This window comes from Phyllostomus discolor, chromosome 6 (assembly GCF_004126475.2).
Source record: "Phyllostomus discolor isolate MPI-MPIP mPhyDis1 chromosome 6, mPhyDis1.pri.v3, whole genome shotgun sequence".
Taxonomy (NCBI): Eukaryota; Metazoa; Chordata; class Mammalia; order Chiroptera; family Phyllostomidae; genus Phyllostomus; species Phyllostomus discolor.
The window spans coordinates 107344807-107369166 of NC_040908.2; the positions used below are offsets into that span (position 1 = coordinate 107344807).

The 24360-nt window shown below is 36.9% G+C and overlaps 1 protein-coding gene and 1 pseudogene across 4 annotated transcripts in view; both read left to right on the forward strand.

Moving 5' to 3' along the window:
* NOX4 (NADPH oxidase 4) overlaps positions 1 to 11506 on the forward strand; it is a 177260-nt gene extending 165754 nt beyond the window's left edge. For all 4 annotated transcript variants that reach the window (XM_036028698.1, XM_028517487.2, XM_036028701.1 and 1 more), the window contains one exon: positions 7859 to 11506. In XM_036028698.1, coding sequence (XP_035884591.1) covers positions 7859 to 7979 — 121 coding nt within the window. In that variant the 3' untranslated portion in view covers positions 7980 to 11506. The remainder of the gene's footprint in view (positions 1 to 7858) is intronic.
* Positions 3631 to 5244, forward strand: LOC114500927 (annotated as a pseudogene).
* Positions 11507 to 24360: the final 12854 nt, after the last annotated feature.

The following is a 24360-nucleotide window of genomic DNA, read 5'->3' on the forward strand; positions in this document are numbered from 1 at the left end:
TAACTCAGATTTCGTGTTTGAAACTATTTCTGTATTCCCTTCCCTTGAGAACGTAGTTCGGGGTTGAAGAGGGAAGCATTATTTAGAAAGTGGAGGTCCTTTGTAACATGCAGGACCCCAGTTAAAGTGAACCTATAGGACAAAGAAAAAAGTCAACCCAGTTTAGATATCTTCTTTCCCATCTTTTCCCAATATCACCCACCTTCCATGTGATCATCTTGTCATACTCACCTGGGTCTTGCTATGCACCACAGACAATTCATTCCTTGTTAGTGACATTTAACTCACCTCTGACAAGCATTCTCATACTAGTTTTTGTAGTACACTGCTGAAAACTTTGAAAGTTTTGGTTTCTTCTTTCTTCCTTTCCTCTCTCTCTCTCTCTTCATTCTTTCTCTCTCTCTTCAATCAAGCCTCAAAACAGTAGAGGATCATTTACAGGAAATTAGACTGGGATTATCGGTTTCTTTGGTTACTAATTAAGAATTCTCATTTGTTATACTGTTCCTAGTTGAGAAGGATTTTGTCTGTTTATTTGGTTTTTCATTTTCCCGAAACAGCAAGCTGGTTTAAGATGAGCAAATGTGCACCACCTACTGTTCACATTGTGTACAACACTTTCACTTTCTGTATTTGCTCTGGTCTGTCACCTGAAATGCATTATTTTGAAAGGATTTTTATGTAGCATAGTTTGAAAAAGAATGAATTGACATTTTTGTTTGTTTTGTTTTATTTCTGAATGTTTATTTTTTTATTACTATTTACCCCCTTTACACCCCCCACCACCCAAGAATCACCACACTGTTGTTCAGGTCCATGCATCCTTTTTCGTTTTTGCTCAATCCCTCCACTCCCTAAATTCTGCCTCCCCTTAGCTGTCATTCTGCTCTCCATGTATGGGCCTGTCTCTATTTTGCTTGTTAGTTCAGTTTGTTCATTATACTCTAAATATGAGTGAAATCATATGGTATTTGTCTTTCTCTGGCTTATTACACTTAGCATAATGTTCTCCAGGTTCATCCATACTGTTGCAAATGGCAAAAATAAATTTTTTTACAGCTGAGTAGTATTTTACTGTGTAAATGTCCCATAGTTATTTTATCACTCATCTGTTGATGGATGCTTGGGCTCCTTCCAAATGTTACCAATTGTAAATAACGCTGCTATGAACATAGGGGTGCATAAATTCTTTTCAATTGGTGTTTTGGGTTCCCTCAGGTATATTTCCAGAAGTGGGATGTCTGAGTTGAAAGGCAGATCCTTTTTTAACTTTTGAGGTATATCCATACTGCTTTCCATAGTGGCTACCCCAATCTGCATTCCCAACAACCATGCAGAAGTGTTCCCCTTTCTCCACATCCTTGCCAGCATTTATTGTTAATTTATTGATGATAGCCATTTTGACAGGTACAAGATGATATCTCATTATGGTTTTAATTTGCATTTCTCTGATGATTAGTGACGTGGAACATCTTTTTATGTCTGTTGGCCATCTGTATGTCCTCTTTGGAAAAGTGTCTGTTCAAGTCCTTTGCCTACTTTTTAAATTGGGCTGTGTTTTTTTTTTCTTTTTTGGTATTGAGTTTTGTAAGTTCTTTATAAATTGTGTATATGAACTCCTTACCAGATGTGTCAGCAAATATGTCTTCCCATTCTGTGGGCTGTCTTTTCATTTTGTTGATATTTTCTTTGCTATGCAGAATTTTTTTAGTTTGATGTAGACCCATTTGTTTATTTTTTCTCTTGTTTCCCTTGCCTGGAGAAATATATCCTATTAAATACTGCTATGAGAAATCACCAAGATTTGCAGCTTTGTTTTATTCTAGAATTTTTATGCTTTAGGGTCTAACATTTGTCTTTAATCCATTTTGAATTTATTCTTGTGTGTGGTATAAGAAGGTGGTCTAGTTTCATTTTAAGGCTTCATTAATTAGAAAAGGTACCATTTAAACAGATGGGTTAATTTCAGATGTATTATTTTGGTTAACCTCCTATATATAAATATACAATGTGATGATTGATGGGGGAGGAGAGTAGGTAGAAGAGGGTATAGGGAGGTTAAAGGGCAATGCAAAGATACAATAAAATGAACTATTAATAAAGAATACGTAGGGAAAGAAATAGAAAAGACAAATTAAATTGCTTTATTTTTATTTTTTTTATTTTTTATTGTTATTATTTTACAGTTATCCCAATTTTTTCCTCTTTGCCCTCCACCACCAATCCTAATCCTGCTCCCACAGTCAGCTCCCACACTGTTGTCCATGTGCATGGGTCATTTCCTACATGTTCTTCAACTAGTCTCTTCCCCTACTTTCCACTGTTATCCCCCTCCCCACTCCTCTCTGATCACTGTCGGTCTCTCCCATGTTTCCATGCCTGTGGTTCTGTTTTGTTTGTTACTTTATTTTGTTCACTAGATTCCTCTTATAAGTGAGCTCATATGGTATTTATCTTTTACCAACTGGCTTATTTCACTTAGCATAGTAGTTTCCAGTTACATCCATGCTGTCAACAAAAGGTAAGAATTCCTTCCTTTTACTGCTGCGTAGTATTCCATTGTATAAGTTTACTACACCTTTTTTATTCACTCATCTACTCATGGGCACTTAAGCTGTTTCCAGCACTTGGCTATTGCAAATTGCACTGCTAACAACACAGGAGTACATAGGTTCTTTTGAATTGGTGTTTCAGGATTCTTAGGGTATATTTCCTAAGATACTGGGTCAGGAGGCAGTTCCATATTTAGCTTTTTGAGGAAATTCCATACTGTTTTCCACAGTGGCTACACCAGTCTGCATTGTCACCAACAGTGCTCTAAAGTTCTCTTTTCTCCATATCCTTACCAGCACTTGTTTGTTGATTTATTAATGATGGTCATTCTGACAGGTGCCAGGTGATATCTCATGTGGTTTTAATTTGAGTATCTCTGATGGCTAGTGATGTTGAGCATTTTTTCATATGTCTATGGGCCATCTGTATGTCCTCCTTGGAGAAATGTCTGTTCAGGTTCATTGCTCATTTTTTAATTGGATTGTTTGTTGTCCTGGAGTGTAGTTGTTTGAGTTCTTTATATATTTTGTAGATCAAATCTTTACCCAAGGTATCATTTGCAAATATATATATTTCCCATACAGACATGCCAACAGTTCCATAAAAATGTGTTCAACATTACTAATCAGAGAAATGCAAATCAGAACCATAATGAAATATTACCACTGGAAGGTACCACTTCATGTACTTTCAGTATCCTTGCATTTCCTTGGCTTTTGTTCTTACTCATTTTACTTCCAAATACACTAGAAGCTTTCTAATATATTATCACTGCTTTTGTTTTAAGCATAAGTTATTTTTTAAAGATTTTATTTATTTATTTTAGAGAGATGGGGAAGGGAGGGAGAAAGAGAGGGAGTGAAACATCAATGTGTGGTTGCCTCTAGCACACCGCATACTGGGGATATGGCCTGTAATCCAGGCATGTGCCCAAACCAGTGATGCTTTGGTTCACAGGCCTGTGCTCAATCCACTGAGCTACACCAGCCAGGGCCAATGTTTGAAGCATAAATTATTTTTTAAGAGATAAAAATAAGACAAAATATACCTTACTATTTATTTACAGATTCACTATTTTGATCCTCTTTATTCTTTTAGGGTAGATTCAAATTTCCATCTGATTTCCTTCTCCTTCCTGAAGAACTTCCTTTAATATATTTTATAGTGTAAGTTTGTTGACAATGAATTCTCTCACCTTTTGTTTGAAAAGTTTGTATTCCACCTTCACTTTGGAAAGTTATTCTTGTTTGATGTAGATTTTGCTTGGCTATATAAAGCTATCTAGGCTGTGCGAGGGTGGGGGGCAGTGGCGGTGGTGGTGGTGGAGGTTGGCTCAGCCCCAGCAGTTGGAGGAACTGCTGTGCCTCAGAGCCAAGTGCCCACTCATGGTCCATTTTCAGGTACCACAGGCTCCACAGTGTGATCCAATGAATGGCATGATGACACAGTCAGCTAAAGAACACTCCAAGTTTAATTTGTGAAGTTGGAAGCTGAAGGTCTTCCTGAAATATGTGAAAAACATGAAATTAGTTCTGTTCCCACCTTTCTGTTTTTCAAGAATTCTCAAAAAATTGACCATTTACATGTACATATGCCCCAGAGTTGACCAAAAAAATTCAGCATCCCTGGGCTCCTTCCCATGAACTGGTAATGGGCACCCCAAAGAAGACTTCGACCTTCGCTAAACAAAATTCATTCATGCTGCCCCTGCATGATGTTTACTTAGTAAAGAGACTCTGCAGGAGCCTTGCTGTGGTTTCAGCAAGCAGGTGGTAGAAATTTTTGACAAACAGAATTTTCAGTTTAGCAATTTTAATATCTCCTCAGATGAAGAAGTTTGTCAAGGCCTCAAAACCTATCCCAATGGCCCACCTATCCGCAGCTCTATGTTTCTGGCAGCTCACAGGACTTCACTTGACATAGTGAAGGAGCTGGAAGCCTCTGAAGCTCTAGGTGCAATTTGCCACAAAGTTCCCAAATTAGAGAGTCTCCAAGTACTGACAGATAAAGCTTCTGTGACACTATGAAAGGAAACAAACAGGAAGCTAAATATGGATTCAGCAAACAAATTCTGGAAATACTGAATAGTACTGGTGTTGAAAATGAGAAAGTTGATATATTAGAGGATGAAGAAGTTCAACAATGATTGAAAACATACCCCAATTGCCAGGCCAAGTTACCCTCAGCAGTACGTGATAGGGGAGCTTGTTGAAGGGCTGGGCATTGTTAAGGAACAGAAAGGAGATGGAGAATTGCTGCCTCCACTGAAGGAGAAAATTCATAAATGTTAAACGTGGTACCCAACTAATATGGAGATAAAGACAGCAGAGCAACTGATGAGTCAGTCCTCAGATGTGGACAGGGAGGAGAAAAGGCTTCTTCCCCAGCCTCTCCCTGTGTACTCCACAAGGTTATGCTAAATAAATGTATGCTATGTGTTTTGTACACAAAAAATAAAATGCAAACACCTTCAAATTCAATTTTTTTAAAAAAAGACTTTGGTATAGAATAGATGATGATTCCGTTTGTTTTTCAGCACTTAGAAGATATCATTTCATTACCTTCTGAATGGCATAGTTGTGACACGTTCATCTTTCATCTTCTGCTAATTTTTTGTAACGTGTCTTTTTCCCCTCTGGTTGCTTTTATGTCTTTCTCTTTGTCACTGGCTTTGAGAGTCTTACTATAAGTTGCCTTAGATGCATGTGTTTATTTTCATTAAATTTGGGGGAAAATTTTGTCAATTATTTCTTAAATGTTTTTTTTTCCCTTCTGTCATCTGTTATTGTTGGGAATACCATTACATATATTTTAGACTAGTTGATATTGTCCCATAGGTCACTGGGCTTTATTTTTTTATTTTGTTGGTTTTTTTTAATTTTTTTCTGTGTACTTTCATTTTGATAGGTTCTAGTGCTGTCTTCCTATTTATTTACTTATGTTTTCTTCTTATGTTTTCAGTACCTAATCTTCTGTTAACTCACAGTATATTTCTCATTTTAAATATTGTATTTAATCATTAGAATTTCTATGTAAACTTTTAAAAACCTTTCTCTTTTCATCATATGGATGCTTATCTTGGAACATATGAAGCATGCTTCTCATTGTTTCAATGACCAATGATAATTCTATCATTTCTGTCATTATGGGCCTTTTTCTATTGACTGATCTTCCTCATTTTGTTAGTTTGCTGGGACTTCTATAACAGTATCCCACAGGCTGAGTAGATTAAATGGTAGAAGTGTATTTTCTCATGTTCTGGATGCTGGGAGTCTAAGATCAAGATGCCAGCAGGGTTGATTTCCCCTGAGACCTCCCTCCTCAGCTTTCAGACGACCACCCTCTTGCTGCCTCTTTATACGGTCTTTTTTCTGTGCATGTGCGCCTCTCATGTCTATTTGTATATACACATTTCCTCTTCTTGCAAAGACACTAGTCAGCTTGGACAGCTTTGCTTTAACTTAATCACATTCATAAAGGTTCTATCTCCAATTACAACTACATTCTCAGGTACTGGGGGTTAGAGATTCAACCTATGAATTGTGGGGTTGGGAGTGTATGGATACAATTCAGCTCATAACACTCCTAGTTATAGTTCATAGTTCCTTGCTTTATACATCCCCGGTAATTTTTTATTGAATGCTGTACATTATGAAGTTTAAATGTAAAATGCCAAATTTTGATTTATTCTTTTCAATATTGTTGGATTTGTTTCTGGCCTGTTTTGTTACTTGGATTTGTTTGATTTTTTCATGACCTGCTTTTAAGCTTTGTTGGTACAGGTCTAAAGCAGCCTTCAGTCTCAGGCTGATTTTACCAATATCCACTCTACCTTTTGCAAATAAGGTGGTACTTTTCTGGAACACTACCCATTGCCCATGGATTATATATAAATCTTATCATTCTGGCTTATGGGAATATGAATTATCCACAACCTTGTTTAAACTCTGCACTTTGTTTGACTTATTGCTCCCTGATAGTTCCTTACTGAGATTCATGTGACTTTTTTCTCACATGAGCAAATCAGTACTCAGCCCAAGACTTGGGGTCACTGATCTCTAGCTCTCCAAAGCTTCTTTCTGTAGATATCTCTCCCCTACTGTATTTTTCTCTGCAAATTCTAGCTGCTTTGGCCTCCACAAATTTTATTTTTTGTCTCCTCAACTCCGTGAGACCACTAGTCAGTGCAGCAGCCAGTGGCTTGTCTCCAGGCAATAAGCAGAGACAGTTGGCGACTCACCTTGTTTTTCCTCTTTCTCAGGGATCACTGTTCTCTTCTGCCTATTGTCCAGTGTCTGAAAATACTTGTTTTATATATATTTGTCTAGTTTTTTAATGCCAGAGGGTAAACCTAGTCCTCATTAATCATAACTGCCAAGGAAAGTTTTATTTTCATAGTTCTTTGATTTATTTTTCAAGATGAAATGTTTTAATAAAACCATTTTTCAGTATTTGTTATAAATTAAATGGATTCACTATCTTTTTTTCAGCACCAATTATTTTCAGACAGTGGGGACATAAGTGTAATTTGTCTAAGATATATGAATTGTTAATCATTGGATATCCTAGGAAGAATTCCAACAAATCAACAAGCTTGGAGGAAGATTATTATAAAATATTTGTCATTTTCTGGGATTTATTTAGTCTATTTAGTCTACATGTATAATTTATCTACTAAAATTTTATGTTAGCAAATAATAAAACCTGCTTGGCGTTTGTTACATTTATTGCCGTGCATAAATGGAAAAGAACATGTATCCAAATTAATAAGCTTTTTATTTCAATGTGGATGTAAATTAGTCACTTAAAATTATGCTTTCAAGTTGGTAATAGCTTCTCTTTCTCTTCTCATGTTCATCATGAGTCATGCAAATCCATGGCCTCTTCAGGGGAAAGTGTTTGTAAAACAGTGGTAGGAGAATATTGACGAGATCCAGTGTGGACGGACGTCTGTCAGTTGCTGCTCTGGGTTTAGTCTCTGGTGTCACTAATGTCATGTAATGAAAAGGCTAAGGCAGACTGTTCACTCTTTGAATAAGTAAATATGTGCGCATAGTTAATATTATTTGAATTATACTGAATTCTAGTATGAAAAGGATGAGGTGAATAAAATATCTTCTAGGTGATCATTTACATTTGGAAAAAATTGAACAATTATTTTAATGGGCCAAAATTATTTTAAATTATCTTAATAGCAAGAAATTAACTTTCTTAAGTACCTTACACATGCTCATAAAGCATACTTCTTGTCATGTTCTGCCAAATTTTCCACCTGATTTGCCATTTTCTTCCTCTCCCTTTGCAGGAAAACGGTTGGTGTTTTTTGCTGTGGACCCAAATCAATTTCTAAGACTCTTCATAAACTGAGTAACCAAAGCAACGCATATGAGACAAGATTTGAATACAATAAAGAGTCTTTCAGCTGAGAATTTTCGCCGTAAACCAGGACTCTGAAGAAGGAATGTGTGCAATTTCTAAGACTTTGAAGTTCAAACAGCCATGTCATTCCAAAGAGTAGCAAGACTTCCTTATTTATGATTATTTAAAGTAGAAATGCAGAGAAGTGGCCAGATGACAGGTCACATTACATGTTTAATCTGGAAACCAAAGAGGCCCTTTGATGTGATTATTCACTTTTCAGCGCTAGAATTAAAACCATTAGATGTGCACTGTTGATTTTTATGGCAGATTCAGGAACTCCCCAGTGAGGAGCTACACTTGCTCACTATGAGGCTGATAGCCTTGGTCCTCTTTAAATTGTTTTTGGTTGAACAAATGCAAGATTGAACAAAATTAAAAATTCATTGAAACCGAGATTACATTTTCTACATAAGTATAAACAGAGTTGATTTAGAAAAGCTCCAGGCAAATATATTAGATGTTTGAAGATACAGCACAGGACTCTATTGATACGGGTACTTTGTGTCAATATCTAATCTTGCTCACTACTGATACTAATACCTCTATTTGATGTCTGTAGACTTCATGTTGAATGAATCTTTTACAGTTGTTGATATAGTATCTATTTTTATATATTTCTCTTCCCCCACCCCCCTCTGTCTAGGGAGGTCTTTCCTCCCTTGGCATGCATTAAGCACAATGATTTAATCAGTCATTTTCACCCTCAATTTATTTAATCAATTACTGTTGCATAATAATGAAAAATTATTATTACTATAAATTATAAAGGGATATATAGACTAAGTTTTTTCCCTTTTCAGCATTGTGATCTCTATTGTTTGTATTTACTTTTGTATCCAGCATAGTTTGTCTTAGTTTTTAGCTTCTTAAGGTACTTCATTTAATTTGCACTTTGAGACCAAAGCTCAGTGTCTATCTGTGGTCACTCAGACAGACAGAAGATGTTGGAGACATTGAAAGTGTACTCACACATCTAACAGAAAATCTGTATTTTACTTCCTACAAAAGATGAAGTACTTCATTAGTTATTCATTTCTAAGTCCAGAATCAAGCATATTATTGCTGAACTACCTTGTGTTTGGGTTCTCAAGAGAGAATTACTGAGTTTAAAGTCATTGTTGGCATTTCTCTATGTTAACCTATCGGTTCATGTTCCCTGCCCATTATAGTCTTGGCTCACAGGAAAAAATTAATTCACTTTATTACCTTAAGAATTAAGGCATTTTTTTTTCAGCTTAGTGATTTTGTTTTGTGGACGTATACCAGTGGCTATCAAATGTAGCATATTGCCAAAATCAGCAGCATGATCGGTGTTGCCTTTGTTTAAATTTGCATGATACCATATTAGATGCTACTGTCATCTTTTGCAGGGATTTACCAATAGCAATCAAGGCTGTTAAAGCATCCAGCATTGAATGCCCATAAATATATTACTTATAGATATTTCCTTCTCCCTTTGGAATTCTTTCTTCTCCCTTCTGAGGAAGACTAATCAGAAAAAGACATGGGAAATGTGCAATGTTCCTGAAGATTTAGCTCTGAAAACATATTTAATAAACAGCACATCTTGGTAACATTTTCTAAATTCAAAATAGTTTTCATATAAACACATAACAGGAAGGACTACTAAAAAGAAACTTGGTAAAGACAATGTGCAATACTGACTCTTTTGATCATAATTTATTTGATTATATTAATACAGCTAATTTCAGTAAACCAAGTGGAAGATTTTTCAGAAGAAGAGTAATCTAAGTAAGTAGGTCTGCTATTCTAAATGAGCCACTTTACCTATTTTAAATTCCAGTTGATGCTCAAACATTGTGTTAACAGGTAATTTTTGCTTCTGTAGATAGCTTCTGTAGTTTGCTTCATCGTGTATGTATATGAAAGCCTTGTTTTGTTTTGAGAAATCCTTTCTCTCTAGCTAATTCTTGTCACACAGATCTTAAAACACTAATTTTGGTGGCAATAAATGTTAGAATTAAAATGCTGTTCTTTAAATCTCTGTATGTTTACTTTCCCTTCACAAAAAATAAAACAGGCAGAGTTTCTTCACCAGATAATGCAAGTTGCAGAAACATTTATGTGAGTGTGTACTGGTGTGAACAGCCCTGGGTGTTCGTGTTCTGGGGTTGTCAGTGTCACTGGTTAAGGATATGACTATGGAAAATTGCTCCTCACTCTGGGATTTCTCATTTGGACGAGATCAGTGCTCAATTAGTCATTTTTAGGAAATGTATCTTTTTGAGGACATCATTAAAAAGACATATTATGGCATACATACAAAATATACAGACAGCCTTGGGGGTCCCACAAACAATCTCAAAATTGAAGTTTGGACCCCTGTTTTAAGAACCTCTGAAGAAAATTATCATCATTATAAGTATTTTTAAAACTCTACCTTTTTTCTTTCATTTTTGGAATAAACTATCAATTTTTATAGACTATACTAAGAAATTAACTCAGTGAACAAAGGAAAGGAAATTCTTTTTGTATCCCCCCAAAGAATCTGATAGACTCTTTCATCAGTTTTTAATCTTCTTGGGTCTCTTGCTTTATGCAAAGCAAGGCTGTGATTTTACATACCAGTAATAATAAAAAAAGTTTCATACACACACACACACACACACACACACCCAAAACACATAAGTTTGGGCCTTAGTTTTTATGAGGTTTTTTTTTTTGGTTTAAAAATGACATGATTGATGGTTTTTCATGCCATGATTTTAAATTCCAGTTGGGTGATTTTGATAGTTTAGGCTCTTAAAATAAAGAAATACAAGCTATACAAAAGCATAGTCTGAATGGATCTACTCCATATATCCACACTATTTGTACCATCCCCCCAAATCAGTGTTTACTGGGAGCCGTCACAGCAGGTACTTGATTTAAATTATAAGGCATTGTTAAAGAGGCTTGCTAGAGGCAAAAGGCTAGCTACTGTCATCACTAGACAATGCTGGTGTTAAAGGATATTGCTTATATTAGAGGAAAAAAATTAGATAATTGTTTTTCCATAAGGATGGTTAACTCAGCTGAACAGTGAGTTTTCTAACCACACCGGTAAGACATTTTCACCTGCTTCTCATGACAAACAGTCCATTTTCTTATGCTATCGAGAGCACTCTTATACCCAGTTATGTTAGAGAAGCATGAAATGCTAAAGTTAGGAGTACTGCTACTTTGCAGTTGAGGAAACTAAGGTCCAAAGGAAGATGGTAACTTGCTTCAATTCATGCACTGAGTTTGTCACAGAGTAAAAAGGAGCTCAGCTTTCCTAACCTTTGCTACTGAAAGACTCTTCCACTTCCCCATGAAATATATACATCTAATAAGACACATCTAGTACCATCCATTTGATCTCCATAAACTCTAGTGCTAGGTGGAAAAGAGGTACTGAATGTTAATTCTAGGTTCACAGCAGAAAATCGCACTCTTCTCTATACGTATATCTTCTGATTCTAAATTTGTTAGACACTTATTTTCCCTATTAAAATCCATTTTCTTGTATCAGTTTTAAAACATGACAATTGTGCTAAAGAGAGTTTGTTCTCTCGGACTCTGTATTAGAAATTTGTAATAATATATAGTTTCTAGGAAATACTAATATTGTAATTTTAAATTTCGCTTGATAGACCATAGTCATAACTTCATCAGCTTTCTAACAACTGAGGGATCTGTTGATATTTAAACAAATGACTGTTGTTTCTTACTTATATGACCATAACAGACCTCTTGTTCAAGAGAAGAGTATTCTTTTTGTAAACTAGTGAGACAGGAAATAAGTGAAATCAAGCATAATGAGATCCACATTTACTTCAACCACTATAGACAATGAGAACTGACTGTTTCCTTGTCTAAATCTCCCCTCCATTACCCCAGCTACTCTATTCTGTTCTGCAGTTCTCAAAGGACTGAGTTGCAAAAGCTAGCTAGCTAGTTTTCTGATGAAAAGAAACAGCAGACTTCTGATACTTAGCAAAGAAGGATCCCTTAAGAGAGAAGAGAAGAGAAAAAAGGCCTTGTGAATGATGATGAAATTAGTAGCGAATTAATTAATGTTGCTTTAGAGTAGAGACTAATAATTTTTTAACGTAAATACACAGAATTTTTATTTTTCCTTATATAAAATTTTACATTTTTGCATACAGAATCTAGAATAGATTTCTTCTTTTATTCTACAATGTAGAAAAAATCACTAGTAATCTTAACACAGAGAGTTAAACTACAATTTAAGAATTAGTAAGGGCAAGGAATGCCTGTGTCAAGGGAGCAAAACTAAGAAAAAAGGGAAGTCAAAGAAAGAAAAATGACTTAATACATCAGGACATGATAATGATTTTCTTTTTAAAACTTAATAGATTCTCAAATGGGTGGCAAAACTGGCTATTACTTGGTTTGGGGAAATGTAAAACAGTATGGGGTTTGGTTTGTTTTTAGAGAGCCTCTCCTATTTTCTTTGCCACCAGAATTATAGCAGAAGCTTTGGTCAGAATGACAATCTTTGAGAATTAGAGCTTTGATGAGCTGCTGGTTGACCCAGAGACAACAGACATTTGGATGAGAACCAGTGCTCTGTAAATGCTCTGATATATATAGCAATAAAGAAGGGGAGGCTGCCACCCACTGATTCAGCCACACAAAACACTCATTAACATTTTGTCATTGCAAGGACATATTTTTCAGCTTGGAGCTTTCCACTCAGTGAATGAAACCTTCTTCACAACGCAGACACTGAGAAACAGGTACCCTTGGTTGTATCCTAGCAGGGTACACTGCTCACCTGTATCAGCACATTCATTTGAGCCTCATTATCAATTTAGGATGATTGTATTTTTTATTTTACTAGTGAGCAGTCTCCAATGCATCAAATGGGAGCCTTGCTGGCCTACTAAAAAGATATGCCAGCCAACACATTGGCTAGGAAGAAAGCAGTTAAATCTTCCAGGTTTTTTGTCTCCAGCAGAGCCCTAAAGGAATGTAAAATACCTTACCCCACACATGCTGAAATGTGACCTGAATGACAGACAGTGATGCGCAGTTTACTCTGCAGACTCCCAGGAACTCTCTGGTTCAGGGAATATCAGCTCTTGAGTCAACCTGGCATCTTTAACCACGTAACTGGGTGCTCACCAGGTGTAATTACATGTTTACTTAAAAGTGACAATCTGCTATCAACATTGGGATGCATAGGTTCTTTTGGATTGGTGTTTTAGTATTCTTAGGATAGAGAACCATTATGCTAAGCGAAACAAGCCAGGCAATGAAAGACAAATGCCATATGATCTCACCTTTAACAGGAACCTAAACAACAAAACAAAGAAACAAGCAAAGTATAACCAAAGACACTGAAATAGAGGACAGGCTGACAGTGACCACAGGGAAGAGAAGAGGGAATTTCAGGGGACAATGGGAAGGGTTCACAGGAACAAATTTAAAGGACACATGGACAAAAACTAGGGGGAGGGTGGTAATGGGAGGGAAGTGGGGAAGGTTGGGAGGGTGGGCTGGATTGGGAGTAAAAGGGAGAAAACTGTACTTGAACAATGATTAAAATAAAATTTAAAAAAAGTGACAACCTTCTGCTTACCAAATGGCTAGAACAGGAAACTGTCTTTATTTTCTTCTGTTCCACAAAATTTGATTAAAGTTTAGAGTTGGGAAAAGTAGAAATCGCCTTGCTAAGTGGGAACAGTTGCTGGCATTTGTGCAAGTGTCATTGTCTCGTCCAGCTGCTTCCAGTGTGTGGAGAGAACAGCATCCTGGGTTAGAAATCAGATTGGCAGCCTTTACCCCTGCAAAGCATTAGACCACACATGTAAAAATGGACATGTGATTGACCTCCACCCAACTTACATGGATATAGCGGGGCAAGAATGTGGGGAGAGGGGGAAAAGAGTGATAAAGAAAAATTTCCTGGGAAAATCTTAAGTAGGTTTTTGCAAACACTGTGAAACATTTCTGAAAAAGCAAAAACAAAGGCATTTAAGTCACAGTCCATTGTAACCAAAAGAGTTAGTGTTTAATTGTGTTTTCTGGGCAAGTAGAGAAGTACCCACAAACAAATCAACACCACTAATCTGTTCTGAGATTCTGATAAACAACATTACCTGTTTTGTCCAGTATAACTGCCTCCTGAATTCCTCTTAAACTAATTTTGTTCAGGCCCAAGGTGACTAGAAATAGTGGTATTGATCTATGACAATCAAGCTAAGGATTGCTGGAAGGCACTATAACTTACCCTGCTTATTTTAGATTTGATGGAGTGAAAAGCAGCTGTTTATGAGACATCCTACTGAGTTAAAAACTAAAGCCTGTGTTGTAGAACTGGAAATAATTCTAAAAAAGACAAGAGCACCGCATCGTAGCTATTTATTTCCTAAGGGAAACAAATAAATGTATCTTTTTATTACTCTTGCCAAAGATACTTTACATTATGTATTTTCATCAAAATTCACATTATTTGGTAGTTATTTATGTTTAAATCATGTATGTATGTGTAGGAGAACAAGTGAGAGAGAGACAAAGAGAAAGCGGGTTTATGGTGGGATGGAAGAAAAATTGCCTGAATGAAAAAGATATTCTGCAATAATGTGTCATGACACTCTCCAACTTTCATAATAAGCATTCAACTATGGCAGCTTTGCCATTGGAAGAAGTGTAGTCCTCCATCAAAACATGAGGCGCTCAGGGATCCAGATGTGGCATTTGATTCTTGTCTGGCTCACGGAACTGTGAGTGCGTACAGTGCTGAAGAAGTGCTGACTCAGACCCAGTGCTTGTAGAGAGTTAGAAAAAGTACATTTGTTTTTATATGTAATTCTATTGCCGTGAAGTCATAGTATGTTTGTAGAAAACCATTATTTTTGGAACATGGATAGTGTTTAAAAGTGAAACAAAGATTAGACAAATATGATGCAAATTTCTTTTACTATAAACTAATTGTGCATCTTTGGCAGTAATAATCAAGAATTTTCTCCAGGATTTTGAGAATGAATTTGTATTATTTTTATTCTAATGAAAAACCAAATGATCACACTAGTCTTTCATGTGAAGATATTAAACAAGTATTTTTTAAAATGTTACTTCAAAAGACTTCGAAAGTGGTCTAATTCCAAGCATGTCAACACATTTGTAACTTTCATTTTAACAGGATTTACAATTAAAATTATAGAATTCTAATCACCAAATTTAATACACCAAATATGGGATTTTGGTTTTATTTTTTTATTTTGTTTCTTTGGTATTGTCAAATTTTATAATTGTGTCTATTAAAATATTGAAATAGTCATACAATTATAAGATGTCAAATTATATATATTTTCTGCACAGAAAATTAATAAAATACAATATGTTCATTAAGAAGACCAAATGTTGAGTTTTTATACTTGATCATTGAAGGTTTCAGTTTTACCTCAACATTCAATTTCTTGTAAATATTTACATGCATATAGTAACTCCTGCTTAAAGGAATTTGTTTATTTTTCCTTTGTCAATGTATCCCCATCTCCCTTTTTTGAAATCTATGAATTATGCAACATAAAAAATAGTCACATAGTAACTCACAGTTTGTCTGACGTTTACATAGATGGGACTTGAGTGGTTTGTCATATATTAACTTAGAGACCTGTGTTTCTAAGGTCACACCTGAAAAGTAGCTGTGTGATTTCCCCATCAGAAAAATGTGGAGCAGCTTTTTCTCTAAGATCATTCCATTTTGTGTGTTCTGTGTTGGCTGGGAACCTATAATTTGACAGTGGACAGGATGAGCAAAAATGCTTCAGTGTACATGACCGTGGTCACTTTTAGGTCCTAAGATATATCTGTGAAGGCATATGAAATTGAAAAGCCTTCTTGCATCAGCAGGATGAAAAGATAGTTGCTTCAGAGTGGAAGACATACTACTGTGTTTCCAAATCTGTGTTCTTTATATTAAATTATTATTATTTATTTTTCTCTAATCTAAAAATCTTTCATGGGTCAGATCAGATGCCACTGTCCTCTGATTTACAGAGCTTTTAGGAGTGGTGACTTGTTTATAGGGTTCAAGAAGTTACTTCACTATGCAGTTGGGCATCATTCTCCATCAATTCCTACCACACTGCAGTCCTTCAAGTGATTTATTGTCGAAGAACCTGCTTTCCTGAGATGGTGTCTTGCCTCCTGTATTTTGCAAAGCTGTCAGGCATTCTGTAATGGGCATTTTAATAGGTCAAGTTCAAATTCATTTAAAAGGCAAGATTAGCAGTTACACGTGCTTGCATTTATTTCCTATGTGCATTGTTTGCTATATGTCACAGTGGGGTCATGCGTACATGCTTTAATAACATTAATGTTGTAAAGATACTCATCCACAGTAGTCAGTGAGGGAAGACCACCAAAGATAATTAGGAGAAAAGGTTTGTGGGGAATGCACAAATCAAGGATACAAATGCAAATCCCAATCTGAAGATTAAAAGTTCTAAAATGCCTTCCCTTATTCATATTGATTACCCTGCTGTCAGGAATGTGTTTGCCGCAGCTCAAATATGAAAATGTGTGACAGTAAAATTTTCTCATCAGACATTTTATTAGGCAATAAAATCTACAAGAAGTCCTTGTAAGTAGCTTGTGTTGCTGAGGTCCTCTTTGCAGCTTGCCGATAATTGTGTTAAAACTGGGAGATGCAAACAAACGTCCAAAACTTGGTTTTGCATTTTAAATATAGACCCAAGGTATTGCTCCACAAATACTTTTTGACTTGGAGTGCTGTTAATTGTGACAGATTTTTCAAAGCCATCTTACATGCATTTTGACAAGGTGATTTCTATAATTCAGTTTCAGGTTTGCTTTGACAAAAGATTTTGTTGAGAGGTTTTGATTAGTAAACAAATTCAGATTTCAAGTTTTAAAAATAGCTGTCTTTCTGTCTTGTTTCTTTTATGGTGGTGGTGAGATGCAGTTAATTACTTATTTTAAATCTCTGATGGGATACTTCAGGGCCAGGGCAGGGCTGAGGGGGGGCGGTGAATGTGGTTTTCCAAAGCAGATGGAAACAACATGTGTAGTAATGTGTTACAACTGTGTAGACTTTTTTTCTTTTTAGTAGTCATTGCCCCTACCCTTTAACTTGACTTGTTTGTAACTTGGAGAGTGCTCCGAGTTGGATCAGCAGGCAGCAGGGAGCCACATTCTCTGAAGACATGCTGTGTGATTAAACAGCCTGACCTGGAAGCTTTGTCAGGACTCTCAGGCATGGTTTTGTTTTGTTTTGTTTTGTTTTGTTTTGTTTTGTTATTTTCCTGTTGTTTTCTAGCCCAGGTATAGATCTGAGAGCCCCCAGGTCCTGTGCTATGCTTAGCATACCCTATTTGTTTGGGCCTTTGGATTAACAGAGGCTCTGCTTCTGTTTCCCTGACTTCAGCCCCTGACTTAACCTACTACCTTTGGTTCTGAGTTTTCCTTTGTCTCAGGGATTAGGGGAGTCATCCAGGCACCTGGCCCTACCTACAGGTCACTGTAGCTGTTCATCACACATAACAGTCTTTTTTTTCAGTGGGTTTGTTCTATAAAGATGCCACACACACACTGAATTAGTAAATACTGAGCCATTGCTCCCAATTAGGTTCTTGTGAGTCTCTGATCTATTTCTGTTGAAGCTCATTTAATACACATGTGTTTTCTATAAGGCAAATCACAGCCTTCTTATGCTGGGGGGCCATTTTAAACAGTGAAACCCCCAACAAAAAGCACAAACATGCAAAAAATGTGATACTAGATAGGCCACAAAAAGAATATTTGAGTATAGTATGAGTTGAAATAGTAAGGCAGAACTACTCCATTTTAGACATCTGCTGGGAATGTGGGCCTCACGCGATACAAGTTTCTCATTGCTCTGTGCACATCTGCACATGGCTGAACGTTCAGCAAGTATTGATTTGGGGGGGTTACAAAAAATTAGTAGGTGATTTGCAAATAAGGAATCCATGAATTACAAGACTTGACTGTCCATGGAATGGTGACTGGAAGGGAAGATTCTGTGCCTTTTATTTCCTGTAGTTTTAGTTATTCCTCACTCACTACTGGTTTCAAACTAACTTGGAGTAGGTTTTCTGTAGGGGAGGTGCTTCTCCATCTTGGTCTGCTTCCTTTCTCAACCCTTTCCTTCTTCTACCTTAAGAATACTTTTAATTTGATTAGGTAGGGTATAATACACTTATTTATTTATTAGTAGCAAATTAGCCCAAATTTATTAGTAGATGTGGTTATTGTATGTACAAGATTGAGGATATAGATGTGTTTAGAGGAGAAGTTACTATACTGAGCCTCAGACTGCTGTTGGTATTAAGGCTGCTTGCAAGGTTGGCCGTTATCTGGCACTTGGGAACTTAGATTTCAGGAGGCTTCCCATCACCCTAACTGGCTCAGAGTGACTGAACTATTATGCAAATAACAAGGTTGTATACAGAGTACTGCTTTTCTTCTGGGAATCTGGAACTTTGACAAGTGCTAATCAGAGGTGCCTACCTGACCAATGTGACCACCCCCCAGTAACAACTTTGGACACTGAGTCTCTAATGAGCTTCTCTTGTAGGCCGCATTTCACAAAGACTGTCAGCCCATTGCTGGAGGAAGTATGTGCATCTTATATAACTTTGCTGGAAGAAGACTCTTGGAAGCTTGGGCCCGGTTTCCTCTGGACTTCACCCCCTGTGCCTCTTCCTTTTGCTGATTTTGCTTTTATTTTTATTTATTTTTATTTTTTTCTGTATAATAAAGCTTAACCTCAAGTACAGCTATAGGCTGTTTTATGAGTCCTAGAGACTGAAGAAACCCACATCACATTGGGCACCCCTGAACAGCCTGCATGACCCTTCATACCTCGTTCTCTCACTGCTCTTTAGTCAGACTGCGAGAGAAGTGGATGCAGGACCTCATCCCATGCTCTCTGCCCTCACTTTCACTTTTTTATTCCATGTTGGCGGCTGGACCCTTAAAGCAGGTTACTGTCTTCTTTGTTACGTCTCTTTTCTCCTTGTTTTTTTTTTTTTTTTTTTTTTTTTTCTCTGACAGAGCCAGAGCAGTAACTGCCCGAGATTTGGAGTCATTCTTTACTAACAGTTAATGTTTCAATAAGTGAACAGTTGGCCTACTGCTTGAATCCCATGCACTAACCTAGTTTTACCAAAGAGCCCCAGATTGGGGTTGGACACTGGCCCAGGTGCCAACACCACTTAGTCCCTTCTGTGTATACTGGTTATTGTATTTACTTCTCACAGAAAACTTGGCCCATGGATAGTAAAGTGTACCAGGCACAACACAGAGGTGATTGGAACGGCAGGATTCAAACATGCTTTGATCTCTTTTGTTCAATTAAATTTAAAAAACCACCCAAACTCCTAATACTTTTCATCTGCTCCTCTCTTTTTTTCTGCTCATATCTTCACCTTGTCTGTTCTCACGTTCTCCTTAAGTAGATTGTGGTGAACGTGGCCTATTTTGGTAGGATTAACCATTCTGAGACATTCTTTTCTCTTTGTTATCTTTCCTGCATTCTCCACTCCATCTCTTTTCATCAAATCTCATAATTCCTAATGTAATCTACAGAACAGGTTATATTCCCAGGAAAAGCAACCTTTATACCATCAGCAATGCTTTATTACACTTTTGAAAACTACCTGTACCCAGTTTTCCAACCAACATTTGGCTTATTTCACTACAGAAGAATTTGCTAGACCTGAAACAGCAGTTTGAGAGTCAATACATGATGGGGTGATGCTGACTGATGATCAGATATCACATTTTCAGTGTTATACTTTATCAAGAAGCCTCTAGGTTTCCATCAGGGTGAAGGCTGATGCTGTAACTGACCTCACAGACTGGTGTCTCTCTGGACCTACAGAATTCCAGATTCATCATGTATTACAATGGTGACAATTTTTTTTGAGACAAACTCCCTGAATTTTAGAGTCACTGCTGAAGTTAAAATCCTGCCTCCACTCAGGTTAACTCTGTTATCTTGGGCAATTTTTAAAAATTGTTCTCAGCTTTAATTTTCTTACCTACGACTGGGGGTGACATGGGTTAATATATATGAAGTATGTAGGGACACTAAGTATTCATTGCTATTAATAACAAGGATGATTGTAATAAGTAGAGAAAGATGTGTATCCAAGTCTGGAAGCAGTGAGGTATGTACAGCAGCAGGTGTAGATTAAAAGTCCTGGCCCTACACTTTAGTAGTTTATACCTTTTGGGCAGGTTTCTGTTCTTCCAATTTCTTCCTGAATAAAGTTAAAATAAAAATGCACTTTCAACCTTTATATGAGAACTAGCAATTACATAATAATAGTGCTATGAATTATGTCTAACATGAATAGATAAAAAGATAACTATTATAATTATTGTGGAAGGAATTAGGCTAACCTGAAGAAATCAGGTAGTAGACTATGAATAATTCATTACTTTTTCTGTATTATGATCTTATTTATGAAAGTGTGTTTAAAATGTTTCTCTGAGGTAATTGTATTTCCAGCACAATTCCATAGTTATTGTTTGTTTTCCTGCCACCTCCACTAATTGCTCATTTCCTCAGTGAAATGCATGTTGGAGTCTTAACAACCTTTATATTCCAGTTCCTAGCAAGATATCTCATTCTCAATAGGTCTCAGTAACTGCTAACTTAAATCTAATTTGCATTGTTGCTATAACTAAGGAGCATAACTAAAAGGAAATATCGGGTATTGTTAGAGGCACTCACTTACAAGCATAGGGAGAATCTTAAAATAGTCATCCTCAAGACAGAAAAATAAAGAGAAACAAAAGGAATCAGTTAATAATTTCTGTGATCAACAGATAATTTTTCATCACTTACACATGAGTTATTTGACTAGTTAAGGAAATATATAGTATCAGACTTTAAAACTTGAATATTAATTTTGATTCTTCCTCTTTGTCACTTATGCATGGTTATATTTCCAGCTCCCTCTTTTTTTAAAAGAGGTAACTTATGGTAACAACCTGTTCTATGAAAATGCATTAACTCACGCTTACTGAGCCCTTGTTATGCACTATTGTAAATGCTTTGCTCTTATTCAGAGTATATCAAGGAAAGTACTAGCTTTATTTATATTTTAGGATAATTTTTCTGTGAGCCCCTCTTTCTTCTTGGGGTTACTGTTTTCACCAGTTTAAATGTGTTTTGAAGTTTCTTGCATCGTACCCTGTGTCTCCCAGTGGCCACCACCTCAGTTGTAGATACAACCTGAACACCAGTTTGTTAACTTATTGGCCAAAATATAGAGTAGCATTCAATTCAAGACGGCTCACACTACATACTAGAAATGATTTTTCCATATGTATTTGAAATGTTTTTATAAAAAATTAATATCCAGAGTTCTTAGACTCCTTTTTTTACTTAATGACTACACTCAAAATTCTTTCAGGCATCAACTCAGGATGCATCTCAATGAAAAGTTTCACAGAATCCTCACCCCAGTAACCTAAAGCCACTGGAGGAGCGGGAGAACGGGGTTTTCTTTTGCTTTGGGGGAAAAGCTCTTTTGTTATCAAAGAAAACAAACTCAAAATTCTCAAACACTCTCTTGTCTGCCTTGCCTTCAAACCTTGATTGAAGACACACCAGTCATCTGAATAACCAGAAAGATTAGCTTAAATGTCATTTCCCCCCAAACTTTTCTTGCTGCTACTATAACAGGGTGCAGCCCAGAGGGGTACCCCAAATAGGGATTTGGGATGGGGTCCAGAACTCAAGGTGTCCAGGAAATATTAGGAAGATATATAGGATGTCCTTACCCCCCCCTCCACACACACACACAGGTGTGAGTTGGGGGAAAGAATACATGGAACAGGAACACGAAGAGCTAATTTGTACAGCAAAAGCTTTGCAGCTAACCTCTGGCATGGTCACTTAACATATCTATAACCTTTAACTAGTTGCATAGATATGTTAAATAGTTGAGGCCATGCTTTGAGCCAGGGGGATGGAAGTGACTTCCACCCAAGATATAACTGTGGGGGGGCAGTTCACCCTGGTTATACCAGGGTGAGAGCCTGGAGAAGATTGGCTCCATGACATGGGACCACACCTGCCCAGACTCACTATGGCAGCCCAGTAAAGGTAGAAGGATATGGGAATGCTGGCAGGTGTAACCAACTGTAGGAGGAGTCAGAAATGGGGGTGCAGAGGAAGGCTGCCGTGGGAATTTAAACCCAGACTTGGCAGCCATGTGAAGAGAGAACCACAAGGCCTTGGCAGAGTGGGGACCCCTGCAGCTTTGGTGAGAGTGAGGACTACATGGCTTTGGGGTGCTCCCTTTTGCCATGTGACTTAGGAAGCAGGAGAGACTTCGCCTGGAAGAAAAGGAGTGAAAGGACTCTTGCTGGTGGGCCATGAGAAGGTGTCACATGACTATGGATTAACTGGAGATCCTGGCAGCGACACAGCTGATGATGCCAGGAGCCTGAATCATGGACTTCTACTTCTTTTCCTGAGATACGGTACCCCAGATTAGGGCTGAGGAAGAAGGAAGGACTGTGTGTGTCTGTGGGTATCCTAAAGGACTTTAATATTTTAATGTAGACAGGTTAGTACTATAAGTCTGTATAGCTTTAAATAAACATTTCCTTTCCTTTTCACAAATCTCTGGCACTGAGAGATATCTTTCCTCTGGCAGTGGACATAGTGAACCTAGTGGGGGGTCCTTTCAGTAATAGTATACTGTACACCCCCCTTGGCCCTGTTCTGTAACACTACCACCACATGCATACACATACACATACAACCTCTAATCACATGCATGTGGCAATAAGCCACACCGACATGGTATATTACAAACCCCATGAACTATGGAGTCAGATGTAGGTTTGGAGCCCAGCTCTATATTTGCATATGACTTTGGCCATGCTGCTTAATCTTTTGGCATTCTAGTTTTCTTATCTTTCAAGTGAGGATAATACTAAACTCAAATAATTTTGTGATAATGAAATAAAGTCAAATGTGAAAAATGCCCAGATCCTGACATGACATACAATAAAATCCTCCCTGAATATTAAGTCTATCAAATCTTTCCACTTTTATAATTTTTCTCCAAAGACCCTAAGCCAAAACTCATATTTTTTTATCATTTGTGCATTAAGTATTTCTTGTTGTTCTCCCTGACTCTGCAACTTAGGGGCAGAAATTCTGTTTATTCCCCTCTGTATCCTGGCTATACCTAGTAATTCCAGCTCATGGTTTCATCCAATGCTTTCTATGAAGAATTATTCTGAATAAAACTATTTTTATAAATTATTGCACTATTGTCTGTCATGAATGGACTTTTCATCAGGATTTATCGCCTGTGGAAGCTCTAGTGGGGATGTCAACCATCTGCATCTAAGAACACTGTGTCTGGTGTCACTAGCAGATGCATCACACCCTTGTGCTTTCAGTTCCTGCTGAGAAGTTTTCTGTGAGCACTTCCTTCTTCTCAAAGTCACTGTTTTCATCAGTTTTAGCTCTCCAGCATAGAGTGGATGTCCTATAAATACTCGTTCCTTAAATTAATAAAATGATTAAAAATAAATCATTACTCTCCAACTCAAAGAGGAGTTTTTCCTGCTGAGGACAGTTGGCCTAGGATTTTCCTTAGTTTAAAGCCCAGTATCACATTAGTAAAGGCAGCTTAACAGCTGCCTTCATTTATGAACTGTAAGCCTGTTACTAGTGTAATTAAGGTTTCTGTGTCCCAAATATTGTTCTGTCTTAAAGCTACACACTTATATTTACTATATTTCATTAAATAGGTGTATTACATTAATATTTAAAATTATGCAAAATGATTTAGCAGAAACAAAATATATGGTTATATTTTTGTCTCCCTCTTTTTTTAACAGTTATGGTAACTTAATCTGTTCTATGAAAATTTTTAAACTCACACATACTGAACACTTGTTATGCACTATTGCATTTATTCAGAATATGTTAAGGAAAGTACTAGCTTTACTTATATTTTAAAAATGAGAAAACCAAGGAACATAAAGGTAAAATAATTCATACAAGGTCATGCAGCTAATGAGAGACTGAGGCAGGAATCAAATTCATAAAGTCTGACTTTAGATCTCACATATGTTAAAGGTTTTTGCATAACTCTAACATACTTAATAACGTAGTCTGTACCATGTTAACCTCAAATTAAGAGTAATTTATCACCTGGACAATTTCCTTGTTAGTTTTTAAGTCCATATTATAAACAGAGTAAGCCTCTCTCCCCAAAATGTCCCTGTCCAAAATCCCAGAACCTATGAATATATTTTCTGACATGGCAAAAGAGCTTTTTGGATGTGATTAAAGGCAAGGACTTTGAGATGGAGCCTTCAGGAGTACCAGATAAGCCCAAACTAATC